At 41.1% G+C, this 16,577-nt stretch overlaps 1 protein-coding gene across 2 annotated transcripts in view; it reads left to right on the top strand.

Moving 5' to 3' along the window:
- LOC111600204 (netrin-A) overlaps positions 1–16,577 on the top strand; it is a 45,072-nt gene that overhangs the window by 18,098 nt on the left and 10,397 nt on the right. For both annotated transcript variants that reach the window (XM_030223526.1, XM_030223527.1), the window contains exon 2: positions 8,494–8,682. In XM_030223526.1, coding sequence (XP_030079386.1) covers positions 8,494–8,682 — 189 coding nt within the window. The remainder of the gene's footprint in view (positions 1–8,493; positions 8,683–16,577) is intronic.

Below are 16,577 nucleotides of genomic sequence, written 5' to 3'. Positions count from 1 at the left end.
CAGGTAACCGAAAGGCAGCTGCAAATAAGTCAACTGCCCGATTGTATCGTGGGCAGATAAAAATCTCCGCAAGTGGAAGAACAAACGTTTCCCATGCACATTCAAGATAAACGATCAACTTCGCTTATGACAACGAACGTTTTACTATCCACTTGTAAATTGTGTCCAGATGCGAATCGGCACTTGAACTAAGCCCCGGCTCCAAGCAGCTCATATATCATACGCTATTCTTAGCCAGCCTCTGCTCGATTGTGCTACGCAAGGCTTGCAATCAATCAAGTCTACATACAAAACTCAAAACTAATATACATTTAGCAGATCTCTCTATTCAGTGGCTCTGAAATTGATTCACTTTGAATCACGCTTCAAAGCTGAGCGCCGACACCTTAGCCGTTCCAATTATCAGACCGTATATGGCATCAGTTGGAGCTTGAACAGTTCTGCTAGCTGCAAATGAACCTCACATATGAGAAGACCTTAAATTCATTAGGATGCTCGTTCACCTATGAGAAGAGAGCATATTAGCTTACGGCAATACGCAAGCGGAGCAATTGGATCTCTGTTGATCTGCTCTAGACTAGGCACTAGATGATATGACATATGTGAGTATTATAGGGAAAGAGAGAATTTTAAAAGAGAGTATATTAAAGGAGAGTATATTAGCTTTCGGTATTAAGCAAGCTTTGCCTTTAGATCTCTGTTGATCTGCTCTAGATTAGTCTCTAGATGATTTGGCATTTATGAATATAAATTTAGCTTATGCAGTCAGATATGGAAAGAGAGTATTTTGGCAGAGAGTATATTGGCTTTCTATCTCTATTGATCTACATATATGACTATAAATTTACCTCCTTAATGTCTTATGAGCGAGTATTATCCAGTCAGGCAGCACACAGCAGCTCAGCTGCGCAGCTATGCACATTTTAATAATAAATACTAAATGAATTGAGTGTGAATTGCTTTTCAAATTAAATAATGAAACAGAGTCAAGTTCAATTAGCATTAGTTGATTATACTCAAATAAACTGTGGCAGGTTCATCGATGTACAAAATCTGTATAAATTTCTTATTTTCGTATATGTGAAGGCGGCCTTGGGCTGCTTCTAAGACCAATACGGCTGGCCGATGTCCGCTGGTGGCTCTTGCTATGCAAAGCAAACATTAATCACGTTTGTTGTTACTAATTGATTAGCTGCCAGCTTAAGTGTTTTCTTTTTATCTGTGTCGAGCGATTCATAAAAAGCAAAAACCTATTCAATTTGGCAATTCATCTGGGTAGACACCCGCACACACCTGTTAGCTCGCTCTGGTTGCAGTTTGTTGATCTGGGAACTGCTGGAAAAAAGGCTTTAAAAACTGCGCTGAATGGCAATGGGCATGCAGCGCAGACAGTCCGACTCTGCTCTCAGTCCGTCCGCCAGGCAAATGTAAATAAATGCAAAGGCTGCTCAGAGAGTCGCCGCCTCGTGGGACTGGAACAGGTACGGATGCAGCAACACAAGGGCACAGAGGCAGGGACACAGTTTTGCATGCATTTCGGGCTGCATAGTTTTGCTGAATGGATTCGGTCCAAAATGTGCAACATGGCAACAAAAGGGCGACAGCTGCCGCTTGGCAAACTCATTGAACAATCGACCAATTCGTAGCCGGGATGCCTTGCATACAATAAATGTGGCAATGCCCCTGGCACTGCCCCTGCCCCTGCCTCTGGCCATGACCCGATGTGCAAAGCGTAACAAAAAGATTAAAATGCATAAAAACGACCAAATAAGCCGAGTCTACAGACAAAGCGAGAGAGAGAGAGAGAGAGAGCGAGAGAGAACTGAAGTAGCAAAAGCCGCTGCTGCGGCCTTATCCTAAACGGCCCGCCCAAAACGCATCTCTTATTAATTTGCTTAAGTGCCACAAATGGCAAAAACTGTGCAACACAAAAGCAACTCCGTTTCCTGCCTTTGCTGCCCATTGTCGCCATCAACCGCCCAGCTGGAGATTTTACACGTACGCCCGATATGACCAAGACGAATTATCAAAAAAAAAAAAAACATATATAACAGAGACAATGACAAGCCGATGCTCAAATACGCTATCCTAGAGTCGAAATCTTGGATTTGCAAAGGAGATTTATAAAAGTATTTGACTGCAAGTGAAACTTTTAAGACCAAGCAGAAGAGAAACCTTTCAATCGAAGCTAGTACAGATGGGAATAGTCTTAGCATAACAGCATTATTTTCTATATATTTATATATGAATATATATTTTTTTTCTATATATTTCTATATATTTGAAGCAATCAGAGAGAGAGAGAGGGAGAGCAAGCGAGAGCATTTGCTGCACTTCATCTGCGCCTCAGTTATAAGAGCTATGTGAGCTCTGTGGGAAAGGGCAACAAGTTGCAGCAACTGCAACTGCAACTGCAACTGCTGTGACATTGAAATTTCTGCCAGTTAAACTAAAAGAAAGAGATAAAGAGTGAGGGAGAGCAAGGGGCAGAGAGCGCTAGGTAGATATTGTGCTGCTGATTTATGTTTTGAGCTGCTCGCTTTGACCTTTCGGGTGCATCGCATTACAGTTGCCGCTTCGATTCTAGGGAAATTGTAGTCATAAAATGATAGCCCATCTACAGGACAAAGTCGACAAACAGTCTGACAGAGAAAAAGTGGGCAAAGAGAGAGAGAGAGAGAGAGCAAGAGGGGTAGAGCGAGGTGTTGTTTTGCTTAATTAAATGCAATCGACAACTCTATTCGATGCTGCACGCTTTGCAGTCTGTCAACTGCAAATCAGTAGCGCATATTTTGCGCATTTAAAAATCATTAATTTGAATTAGCTGTGGCGCTGTAATTAAGGCGGGGCCAGCAGCAGCAGCAACAGCAGCAGCAGCGGCAGCAACACCATCGCCACGATTTCTTGGTGCAGCCAACGACTGCAAGATAAACAAACAAATGCAAATGCAGCAACGGCAACGATAGCCCAAAAGTTAAACAAAACATATTGCCGCACTTGGAGGCCATGTGCGCACCGCTGACATTTCAACAGCAGCAGCAGCAGCAGCAGCAGCAGCAGCTCCCTCTAATGACAAAGTGCGCAGAACACAATGCAAATGCGAAGCGCAGCCGCAATGATCTTTTGAACTGGCAACCGAAACCGAATCCAAATCCAAATCCAAAAACCCAATCCCAATCAAAACAAAGATCAAAACCAGCAACAACAACTAGCGGCAGCCCAGCCGCAGACACTTTAGCTCGACGTTGGCAGCGAGCAGCAGGCGGGCTACAGCCTCTGCCTCTCTCTCTCTCTCTCGCTCGCCCTGCCTTGCTCTATGTCTCAGCATCACCTGCGAGCTGTAGTAGCAGTTGTTGTTACTGCTGCTGCTGCTGCTGCTGTTGATCTAGCTGCTCTTTTGTTTATCTAACCTACACACACACCCGCACACACCCGCACACACACTTGCGTTGGGCGTTGCTTTCGACACTCGAGCAAACTTTGTTGCGCTTTTCCACAGAGTTTTGTTAGGGCCTAAGAAATACAATTTTTGTTAAGCCTGATGAAAAGTACAAAAAAAAAGAGAATTTAATAAATTTCAAATCATTAAAAAGAACAAATAAGAGTGCTTTAGAAGGGTGTGCTCGACTAGAAAATACCCTGAACTTGGCATAAAAATGCTGCTGCTTTCAGCTCGCGTGTTTTACTTTGGGTCCTGCTTTGATCTAGACTCTAGTTTTGCTAAGAGGTGAATGGATCAGCTATACTCGAGAGAGATTTTCAATAAAGAGAAATAGATTGACGTATTGGAACTTGTGCTATAAGATAATATATATATTTCGATTTCAAATTTCATTTCAAAACTTTCCATTACTTTCTTCTAAACATATTTTCTTGGGAAAGTGTAAATGGCGTTCGTTGTTGTCACATTTGGGAGTTCTTTTCCTCTTTGTTTTTGTATTTTGGGCCACTTCTTTATTTTTTTTCGTTGTTTGGGGCGACTTAATTAGGAAACTTGGTGCGTTTTATTTATGTGTCTTAACGAGTCGTTTATTTAGCTCACCCTCAGTCGCTGTCTCGCTCGCGCCTCTCCAACATCAAATCAAAGCTGAGCACAGAAAAATCAAAATCGAAAAAAAAAAACATTTAGAAAATTTGTTTATTGTTTTCTTTGGGGTCCTCCACACACTAATTTGGAAAGAAAGAGAGCAGAAATCGAAATCGAAATCGGAATTCGAAGTTAAAAGCAAAAACCAAAAAGGAAAATGCCGAGCAGACGGGTCGAGAGTCCAAGTGGTGGTGGCTCGTTGCGTTTGAGGCAAATTGAAAATAATGTTGTACCTTGATTTAAATAAAAGAATGGGCAACATACACACGCACACACACAGCCACACACACAGGCACACACAAAAAGCAATTCAACGAAAAACTAAACATAAATTCCCACAATGCACAAACGACGTCTTCACTCAGCCTCTTATGAGTGTGTGTTTGCGTGTGTGTGTGTGTGTGTGTGTGCGTGTGTGGGCCATGAACTTTGTTTTTTATTAGCGGCAGGATATCGGCATTGCCTCTCTCTCTCTCCCAATATATATTTAAATGTTAATTCGTTTGCGTTAATTGGAAAACAACAAACCAAAGCAACAAAAACAACAACAACAACAACAACAACAACATCAACAAATCAGACGCAGAGAGCAAGTTGCAACAGAATTCCACGCAGAGCTAAAAATTTATTTTTAAGCAGACATTTTTGTGTGCATTTATTTATTTATTTTGCCGCTGGCAGCAAACAATTTGTAATCGTTGTTTCGCTGCCTGCCGTTGACAAGGAAAATGTTGCAGCTGCGGCACGCGAAAGCTGCATGCAACACGCCGCTCACCGCGCGCCGCTCGCCTCTGTCACTGTCGCCTTAATTGCATGCGCAAGGAAGCGGCAAAAATATGCTTATAGCTTTTGATGAAGCCAACAACAGCAGCAGAAAACAAGTGGCAAGTGGCAAATGCCAGAGGTCGTTTGTGGGGCAACAAATAGCGAACAGAAATCTTCAAATTCAATGCAGCTTGTGCATCACACGGATTCAAGTGCAGCCAATGCACAGAGAAAGAGAGAGCTGCAACTAGTCCAGTTGCTTATGATAGTATTTCTCACAGAAGTTTTGTGGACTTCATATGTTACCTGAAGCCATAAGCAGCTATACGATCACAGAGCACTAAGAACCAGCATTTTGCAGCTTCCGACTCAAGAATAATTTTATGACTAATAACTCAAGAAAGCAAAACTTCAGTTAAAACTCAATCACATGCCCCGTTCATCTTATACCTAGCTCAAGCCTGAATATATATTTGTAGATCAGCAGTTCATAGAGACACAGCCGACACAGATGCCGTGGTTGGGTTCTGGTTGTTTGCCTCAAAACTCCCGCAGAGTGCAATTGCCAGCGGATGCAGCAATGCAGCATTGAGATATGAAACGACTTGCGAATATCTTTGAAGTGGCACGGCGAAGGCTCTTCTGGCTTGGCGCTAATTGTCAGCCAATTAGCCGGATTCGATATGGCCTACATGTGCTGCAGTGGCTGCTGCTTTAATTGTAATACCTAATAATGAAATCTAGGCAAAAATAATGTCCATTGTGATGCAGATGGGGATGGGGATGGGGCTGGGAGGATGGACGGATGGTCGGATGGCAGAGCTTATCCCAAACAATGGCAATTCTGAGTATAATGGGCGCTTCCAGTGAAGAAAGTGCGAACAATTTATGACGGCATAAAACAAAAGTTTTAGAATCAACGGGAAATTTAATGACTACTTTAACCATTTAAGCCGAAAATGTTTATAAATAATGCCAAGGCAGAAAAGTACCCAGTAGCAAAAGAACCAATCAACTAGGTCACTTGGAATAGGTCAGATGAATTCAATTCGAAATGAATTATGTGCGCGTGGGTGTGTGTGTGAGCATAAAAAATTTGAAATTTTACGTAAGCGGAAATGTTGTGAAGCTCAAAAAATGCCAATCAAAACGAGGAAATCATAAAAGCCAAATTTAATGCTATGATTCAGACAATAACTAAGGCGCTCTCACTGCCCCTCTCTCGCGCTCTCTCTCTCTCTCTCTCTGTCTCTGTCTGCCTCTCTCCTTTATTTGCTCGCCTTAAATATGTTTTGGCATTTCGCTGGAAACAATCGATTGGCTTTGTATTCAGCTCAGAAATTATTAATTACCAACGTTTGCACGTAAACAAAAATTTGTAAATCGACCACTTTTGATAAATCACAGACTAACACATGCACACACACACACACACACACATATGTATATAGCTTTGCATGCCACAACGGAACATGGCCACAAACACCAAAACAATTTTGCGATGAAATTGTCAAATTGCAGCGCAAAAACGCAAAAGCAGAAACCGCAACCGCAAACGCATACCAACATGAGGCAACAACAGTGAGGGAGGGGCGAGGGTGCATACAAACATGCCACATGCCGCATGCCACACACACACACACACACACACACAGACACAGAGTTAGTTATCGCTGCCATTGAGCCACATGCACACGATTTCAATTCACAATTTTGGTAAACGAAAATCACTGCGAGGCGAGCGCAATCAATCATAAAACGATGAAATGTCGACGAGCGCGAAGGCCAGCAAATTGAAAACGCAGCCAGGACACGGCCAAAGGACAACGAATAACGGACATGAACATGGCCATAAGGCGACGGCACACAGCCCAGCACACGGAACAGGCAAAGGCAAATAGCGCAGTCAAAGCTAAAGCGATTTCAATTGCTGTTTTCTCTTTCTCTAGCTGCCTGTGGCTGTTAGCATATACATTCTCGATCGCTTAACATAGGAAATGAGGAATGTCACTCTGTCTCTCTCCCTCTGTCTCTCTCTCTCACTCTTAGCCTTAAGTGTTTAAGCTGAAAGTCAAACGCCTTCAATCTTTATATGCTCGACCCTGGCGCAAGTTAATTAAAGCCGACAGCTGACGCAGCAGATGCAGATATAGATAGAGATACACTCACACACACACACACACACAAAGATAGAGATTGAGATACAGCTGACAGTTTGATTGCAGCTCGGTCTGGCTTTTCGGGTTCACTTATCAAATTTGAACTTAATTACCAACGCATCGCAGCGCGTTGCGTGGCTCAGATACGGCTCGGGCCACAAAGCATCATGGCCTAATGAACAGTTTTATGCACAGTCCGGAGCCGCATTTTGTAATCGATGCGAACGGGATTCACGCATAATCGAAGCGTTGCCCCATAAATCACGTTGCATTCGCAGTCAGCTGCCGTAGAGTGTGTCATTAAAATTAACTATCTAGCGCCGTGAATAGCCAAATCGAATTCGAAGTGGCTAAAGCCAAGCCCAGCGACCGGACCCTTCGGCCAACCAATTAGCCACACGCCGTGCCGTCCAGAGAGCTTTACATCTTTTCCTCTAAATATTTGCGCAGAGTTTTTTTAGCTTGTTGACGATTCCTCAAACAGCACCTGCACACACGCACACACATGGCTGTGTGTAAGTGTGTGCATGTATATGGCCTCGACAAGTCGACTGCTCTCAAATATTTGCGCTGACATAACTTTGTCTGCGGCTGGCGCGCGCCAAGCGCTCTGAGAAGCGCCGAGGAGGGCGCTGTAGACAGAAGCATCAACAGCAGCAGCAGCAGCAGCAGCAGACGACAGGCAAACGCTTTGTCTGCGCCTCACAATGTGTGAAAGATAATTATAACATGTGTGCACACACACACACACACACACACACTGAGACTGAGCGTCGAATTGCATGGTTAGGTGGACAGCTGAAGCTTTATTCGTCTCTTTTTTTTCTGCTCTTGTCTAGCCTGCAATCATCGGCCTTTGGCATTGACAGCTCCAAGTTGGACTTCAACTCGAACAAAGCTAACGATGGCCAGCAAAAGATGCCAACACAGCAGACCTCATCGAATGTCAATAGCCAAGTGTTTGCCCAAAGCAAAACATGAATGAGCCACGGCCGACGACCGCAACGACTAACGAAATACACTAACAATTCGAGAGCAAACTCGGATAAAGCAATCTGATCTGGGTAGCAAATAGTGCTTCGTCCAACAACCCACACACTTCAACAGCTCCAACAAGTGCCCAGCCATGCCATACGCGTGCCCTGGCTCAAGGCGAGTGCATAGTGTATCCAGCATAGAGCCATGCGAACATCCATGATTAAAGCCGTTCAAACAAATCATCGCATAAATTATGCAATTGAAGCCAATGTCCCGCTAGAAAAATGACATGTCTTGGCCCCATCCACAGCCACAATCTCCGCCAGCGTTGAGCTCGTGTTCGAGGCGATTTGCGTTCCATTTATTTCCATTTATCGCAGTTTAAGCTGTGCAAAGGGGAGACACATTGATGCTAGTTAAGAGATAGTTGGGCCAATGATATATTACATGTTCATTCATCCAGCTCTTTCTAATCGTTCACTCTCTTTCTCTCCTTGTCTTTAGAGTGCAATTGCAATGATCATGCGCGTCAATGTCGCTTCAATATGGACATCTTTCGCCTATCGCAGGGCGTCTCTGGCGGCGTCTGTCAGAACTGTCGGCACTCGACAACGGGTCGCAATTGTCATCAGTGCAAGGAGGGCTACTATCGGGATCCCACCAAGCCACTAGAGCATCGCAAGGTGTGCAAAGGTAAGTCGATTGGAGTTCTTTTAGTGATATATCGGTAGCTCTGCGATAGAATTATCGATTGCGATGGTAGCCAACGCAACTTGAATGCCATTTCGTTCAAGGAATTCCGTAACGTATCGGTAAGGGGCCATTTCAAATTTAATCGACTATTTCCACACATGAAATCAAAAGAAAAATAAACAGCATTCCATTACAACTTAAACTAATTAGCCCAAATTATGCTCATTACTCGTACGAGTCCAGAAACTCAAACCCTTGCAGCGACGACCTTTGAAAATAATTGATGTTTCCGATAAATTTGCCAGTGGGTAGTAAAAAACTCAAAGCGCATTCGAAACTACGGCTGAAAAGCTAGGACTGCTCGACTGGTAGATACCCTGTACTGTACTGTACTGTACTGTACTCAGAGCTGCAGTAAACTAATGGCATTCAGCAGTTACTCAACGACAGCTGAGGGACTTGATGAAATATTGATCAATTAACCGTTATGCAACTGTAAATCTTATGCCTAGAGTACAGGGTATACTCAGCAGAGCGAGCAACTCATAGAATACATATTTGCTTGATGTTGGTTATACCCACTATGCCTAGACTACAGGGTATACTCAGAGCGATCATCTTAAATATAAATATACGAATGACTTATAAGACAAAAGTGTAATTGCCAGCTTCTTCACTGATCAGTTATATCTCCATCATACCCTGTCAGATATACCTAACTACAGGGTATAATCAAAGCCAGCATATTTTAGCCAAAGAAGCCAAAGAGCTGCAGAGCACAAAAGTGACTGTGGCATTCAGTTAAATATTCTTCATTCAGTTAAATATTTGCTACTTGCTCATGAGACCCGACACTTCTAAAGTACAGGGTATACCCAGCACAAAAAATAGCCACAGGAACTCTACCCGGTGGTCAGTTAATTTATGAGCTGGCCATAATTTTCACGCGCTGCCTAATCAACTCGCCCAAATAAGTTGCTCCAACTACAACAACAACAATAACAAGCAGAAGAAGAACAACAACAGCAGCAACAAAATAAGGCAATTGCTATTTTTAGACTACATATATATATTTATATATATATGCATACATAATCGTATCTATCCATCTAACTGGCCGTTCCGAATCAGAGCTGACGTCGGCAGCACAAAATTTTTGTTGCTCGTTTGGCCAATTGCAAATTGAGTTTTGTAAACAAACAAAAAAGCTACTTAAAGCGTACAAAATCGAGAAATAGAAAAGAAAACAAATATAAACAAAGGCTGCCATTTGCTGCAAACAGAAAATCTGTTTGTTCTTGCCGTTGTTGTTGCAGTTGTGAGTTCCTGTTGTTTCTGCTCTCGTCGCCGTTGTAAATTGCGCATACGCCGCATATGCCATTTGTCATCGTTTCTCAAAAGATGTCGTTGCTGCTGCTGACTAAGCATCATAATTCTGAAAAGCCGTTAAATCCATATCAAAATCTTATCGATTTTTAATTAATTATACAAGCACAGCAACAACAAATCCAACAACCGCAGCAGCAACAATCCAAATTTACAAGGCCAGCCAAATGCGCACGTCGTAAATAAGTAAAGTAAGCAGAGACACACACACACTGACACCTACAGCCCTGCTGAGTTTAATCGTTGTCGGCTTCTCTTTGCAGAATTTTGTTTTATTTTCAAATTTATTTGTTTTCTTTTTAAAATTTCAGTTTTTTTTTTTAATTTTGTCGGTTTTCGTTTTTGTTTTATTGTTTTTTTTTTTTTTTTTTGCGCAACGTCGAAAGAAATTTATTCATTTTAATTTTGACACGCGTGCAATTTGTTTAAAACATTTTTGCATTGTGGTTTTACATTTATTCTCATTGTTGTTCAGCTTGTTCCCCTTGTGTTGTTGTTGTTGCGTGCTGGCAAAATGTTTTACGTCATGTTTTTTTGGCTGGCGACGTTGCCGTTCAATTAGTCAACTGTCCGAGCTTGTTCCTACTTGTCTTGACCTGCCCGCTTGCCCGCCTGTCCGCCAGTCCACCAGCCTGCCAAATGCAGCATTTGCGCCGCATTACAAATGCGAATACTTCAGATGCGGATCAAGTGCAGAGACCTAGCGCACAGCAAGTGCCTTCCAATGCCATGAAATTCGCTTTGATGCCTGGCGCAATGATAGTCGAGCGAGCTCTCATAATACACTTATAATATATACCTTGAGAGGTCTGCATAAATCAGACCATGAAATCCACATCAATTAAATATCAAAGATTTTGGCCAAACACAAGGCTGCAGCTAAAAGCCTTTCAACTGAAAATAAAGAAATTTCGCTGATTTTCTAAAGAATATGTGAAAGAAAACAAACAAAGTTCTTTGGCAAAAACTCTAAGAGCAAACACTTTTCACATCATATGCTGACCAGACGTATCTCAACTAAAGCTCTAGACAGGAAAAAATTTATGGGCGAGAAAAGTACCTTTTCTCACAGTTGCTAAGCACAAGAAAATTTACTGCGAAAATTCTAATTAACTAGAAATGCAAATATCTGAGAAGGTAATAAATAGTCAATATCACTTCTCACATAGAAAATTGTACAATGAATATGAATGAATGAGATAGTGTGAGAGCGAGAGAAAGAAAGAGAGAGAAGAGAGAGAGAGAGAGAGGGAGAGAAGAGAGGGGGAGAGAGAGACAACAAGAAGATAGAAACTCAGGCAGAATGAGAAAAAGGGAGGGAAAGAGAAGAAAGAGAAGAAAGAAGCAAAGAGAAGATAGCAGAGAGAAGAGAGAGGGATTGAGAAAGAGACAGAGAAATTGTGAGAGAAACAGGGAGAAAGAGAAAGGCAGTGTGAGAGAGAGAGATAGAAACAGCGAGCAGGAGAGAAAATAGAGTAAGCAAGAAATAGAGACTCAGATGGACAGACACAGAGAGAGGGATTGAGTGAAAGAAAATGTGAGAGAGAGGCGAATAGGGATAGAGACGACAATTGTTTTTTTTTTAAACAAATATTTAAAAATATTTGGAAGTCAAATATTCATAATTTCATATAAAGTAACAGTAGTTTTAGATAATACAAATTTCTAGAGATTTTGCTGGACATAAAAAAACAAAAATCTTCGAAAAGCCAACATCTGATTCTTGTTGTTCTTCAGCTCTTCACTGATATACATAAAAACGTAAACATATACATGCACGTATACACATACATATACATATACATATACATATACATATACATATACATATACATATACATATACATATACATATACATATACATATACATATACATATACATATACATATACATATACATATACATATACATACACTTATACACATACATATACAGTACGTCTGTTCTGCTCCACCTATTTTGTAAGCTATTCGCAAAGTTTCGCTGCTGTATATGTTTGTATACGTATGTATATATATATATATATATATATATGTATATATAGATATAAATATATATAATTTCTATCTACTTAGACTTGCTTCTTATATACCTATACAAGTGTATAGGTAGGTATATACGAAACTATAAGTTTTCTTGTTGATTGCAAATCACGCGCAGTTCTCATGTCTCGCATTATAATTAACGCCTTAAAGCGAACTCTTCGTGTGGCCGAGCATCCGGGCGGGAGTGTAGCTGCATATTTCAGCTTGTTGTTGTTGTTGTTGCTGACAAGATTTCGATTTAATTTAAATATTCAAATGATTTACTTGAGCCGAGCGCAAATTGAAGCAGACGTTGCCAGCCATAACTCATCCGTCAGGCAGCGGGGCGAGTGCAAATACTGACAGACGTTGGGTGTGTGTGTTCCAAACGGATGTCCAGGCAAACGCAAACACACACACACACACACACACATACATATATATATATATGTGTGTGCTTGCCCAGGCTGACATGTTGTCAAAGTCATTTCAGCTCGGGCTCAGCCAATTTCCTTATTTGCGCAAATGTTTCAATGACCGGAAAATTACACATTATTATTTGTCCAATGAGAGAGATTGCAGTAATGCACACAACCACACACACGCACACACAAATGTCAGCATGTGAGCATTATTCATAGACGTCTAGTTCTGCTGTTGTGTTGTTAGTTTTTGCTGCTGCTGCTGCTCGAAGTCTTGAGGATAATTAAAGGCCGAGCCACGCCCCCAAAAAGTATGCTACGCTTTTTATGCCTCCGCTGTGTGACATCATTAATTTAATGGCTCAAATGACAGTAGCTCGACCTGCAAATACCCTGAAATATGATCGGAAAACTAAACGAAGGCGAAGAAAGCTTACGACTCGGGTCAACTGCCAAACAATTTCAATATGCCCTATGGCTACGCTACGAATGCAAAAAGATACCGCAAATTGCTAATGCTTGGTTTTGTGTCAATAAAACAATGCGCAAAATTATGGCACACACACACACATAGAATGTCATAAACGTGGCTATAAGGAGGCGGGGGTGGGGCGCGCTCTGTGGAATACAATTAACAATATCCGTAGCTAAATACGTGAAATTAAATGCCATAAAATCACAAAGTCACGTGCGAAATGTTACAGCAATAACAGCAACAGCAACAGCAACAGCAGCGGCAGCAGCAGCTGCAATTAAAATAATGTCATGAATTACCTATGCGACACACACACACTTAGAGAGAGAGAGAGAGAGCGAGGTAGACAGTAGAGCAACCGCTACACGTAGAGCAGAAAAAAACTTTCTTTTACTGCCCATTTCGGGGCGCCAAGTTCATGAAACGCAGCCGCTGCCAGTGTAATTATTAGACAGGCAGCAGCTGCGGGGGTGGCTGCGCGGGCGTTGAGGGATGGTCGGGGTATGGGTGGTGGGCGTAATATCACTCAAACATCATTAGAATTTCATAAAACGCGCCCTGCAACTGTAGCGAATCGGTTAAAGGTCGCGCTGCGTGGGGTTCCGGCCAACTTACTTAATTGAATGCCAGACCAAAATGCATTTATCATAGAGCTAAAGAAAGCGGATGGGGCACAGAGGGCGAGCGCGTGGGCGGGCGCTCGGCTATGGCTGCGAGTAAGCCAGCCTGGTTTTAAAAACTAAGCTACAAAAATCTATTACAACTATGGGGAGCAAGAACTAAGCGGCGTAACAAACGCTGACGAAGCAATAAAAAGTTGAGGGTGTTTAGCAAAGAGTCGACTAAACGTATACCCTGTACAAATATGAGCTGTGAGCTGAGCTTGAAACATTTTTGGTTTGAGTTCTGATAACTTAATGAATTAATTTTTATTTAATAATATAAATTTCTTAATAATTTAATATTTAAATTATTCAAATTATTAAGAAATACATAATATTAATATATAATTATTAATGAAGTACTTTAATAATCAAAAATAATAATTTCTTTAATATTAATATGGTTAGTAATAATTATTTTATATCCATTTACTTTTACTTAATTATTTTTAACTAAGAAAATTCTAGTTAAAAATTGAATAAATTTTAAAATTTAATATTTATAAAACAATTGAATTAAAGTTTTTAAATAGATTTTTCTATAAATAAAATATACGAATAAATTGAATTTAAAATACATTTAACTAATTATTTTAATTTATATCAACTAAATTTGCTTTCAATAATTAGAAATTCATAAAATATTTAAAAATGCAATTACTGAACATTATTAAAAATAAGTAAAATTTAAAAAATTCTATAGTTTGTGACTTGTCTAGTCGCTGAGACCCAGCTGCTAGCAGAGCATACCAACTACACTGCCAATATAAGCTGCCCCTCTCTCTCGCACTCACCCCCGCTCACACACACATGAAGCAAACCTCAGCTTGGCCACGCTTTTGGCATTTGTGGGAGGCGTGGGCAGAATTTGAATTATGACATTTTGCATGCGAGCTGACATTTAAAGCTGTGCAAATTGTTCGAGCGTCAAATTGGCGCTGCCATTTTCGTAGCTGTCCCCAGAGCAGGCGCCGCCCGCAGAGCAAGCAGAGCTTTTGGCATTGCCTACTTTTATGCGCCTCGTTTGATTTTTAATAGACTTTGGCTGTTGTCGTCTGCGCCTCAATTTTAACGCACAATTTGAAAAGAGCGCCAAAAAGTTTGGAATACAATTGAAGCTCTTATTCCATGCCGTGGCCTCTACTCACCTGACGCCCACCTGACCTCCCCCTGTTAGCAAAAAACTTTGCAGCCTTGCCGCGTTGTACATGCAACAGAAATTGTAACAATCCATTTGAGCAGACAGCGCCAGGCTGAGAGGAGGCGGTGCGGAGTTCGACAGCAAAATCTTTGCTCATTTGGCATCGTCGCAAAAGTTAAGCGAACTTTGCGCTAGTTGCAACCGCGATAAACTTTTTCCTCCTGCCTTGGCTGCAGCCGAGGCCAAGGAGCAGGGTCTTGGCTTCGAGGACCTAACAGACAGCAGCCTAACTTTTGTAGCTGCGTGCGAAGCTATTGATTTATTAATAGGCTACTCAAAAAAGGATCCTCGAAAGGGAAAGAGTTCAGCGCAGGCAGACAATTCACTTGAAGAGCTTTGAGTGTATTTACTGATTATTTTATTCATTTCATTCGGGCCAAAAACTTCCACTCTAAGCGAACTTCAAAGGCCGCACCAGAAAGCAGTCAGGTGTCGCTATTGTGTGAGTTGTAAATCGATTCACAACGCTGAGTAGTTGTCATTCAAACTAAAAAGTTATTCAATGTGCATTCACTTAGCTCAAATGACTGCATTTGTATTCAAAAATGTTAATAATAAATTAAGTGTGCCTATATACAAGAAATGTAAATGAGCTAAATTAATTCATTTGTATATTAAAGTAAGCCGTATCACTAAGGTATTCATATGATTTGCGAATCACTTATTCTATCAAAATATTTAAATTATTTGCATTGACAATCGAATTAGACCTAGCTCATCTTATTCGACATATTTGATTGGGTATTCATATGATTCGAAATAAATACTGAAATGCCTTGAATATATTCATATGTGCTCATAGAAGTAGACTCAATTCGAACGACACTTTCCGAATGGGTATTCATATGCTTTATTAGATGCGAATTCAGTATAAATTTTCATGAGTCATATGAATCATTTGAATGTATTCATTTACATTCACAATAGGATTAGACTCAATTCACTTGTCAAGTCTCAAATGCTTATATGATTCACTGTAGGAAAATTAAGTATACATTTTTATTCAGCACATCATATGAATGGATTCATTTGTATTCACAATTGAGTTAGACTCAATTCAGTTGACAATTTTCGAATGGGTGTTCATTTGATTAACTTGATACGAATTTAGTATACATATGAATCATATGAATATATTCATATGTATTCACATTTAAGGTAGATTCAATGATGTGATTCATTGATTGAACAATTTTACTAAATGCATTCAATATTTATTCGAATTTCATTTGAATGCAGGGAAATGTATTGCAATTCACAAATGATTCATACAGACATCCATCAGTTGGATATTTGTGGTCTGTTTTGTGTTCACCTCGACCAGATCGAAGCCAGGTGTAGTCAGGTGTAATCCCTCGCATAGCAAATCATTCGAGGCGAGGCAATCTTTTCATAATTCCTGCTCTGTGTGTTTGGTTTCTTTTGAAAATTGCATGAATCTATTTGGCTAATAATAACAAACAGGCAACAGCAGCAGCACCGAGAAACCGACACCCGCGCAGCTCCCACCTCAGCCCAACACCCCCACCCTTCCTCACGTTCCGCTCTTTTTGGAGGCAGCTGTGCTTTTTATTGCTCCCCATTTGTTTTTTTTCTGCTGGACTCCGAAATTTTGGGCTAATATTTTATGGCAATTGATGGGAAGTGGCTGCGACGACGCACTTTTCCTTGCGGTCAGCTAAGAGGTGGCAGCAGTTGGGCGCGTGGGCGTGGACATGGGCAT

Source organism: Drosophila hydei, unplaced genomic scaffold, assembly GCF_003285905.1.
Source record: "Drosophila hydei strain 15085-1641.00,03,60 unplaced genomic scaffold, DhydRS2 tig00000232-arrow-arrow-pilon, whole genome shotgun sequence".
NCBI lineage: Eukaryota > Metazoa > Arthropoda > Insecta > Diptera > Drosophilidae > Drosophila > Drosophila hydei.
This window is presented reverse-complemented; position numbering and strand designations above follow the sequence as displayed.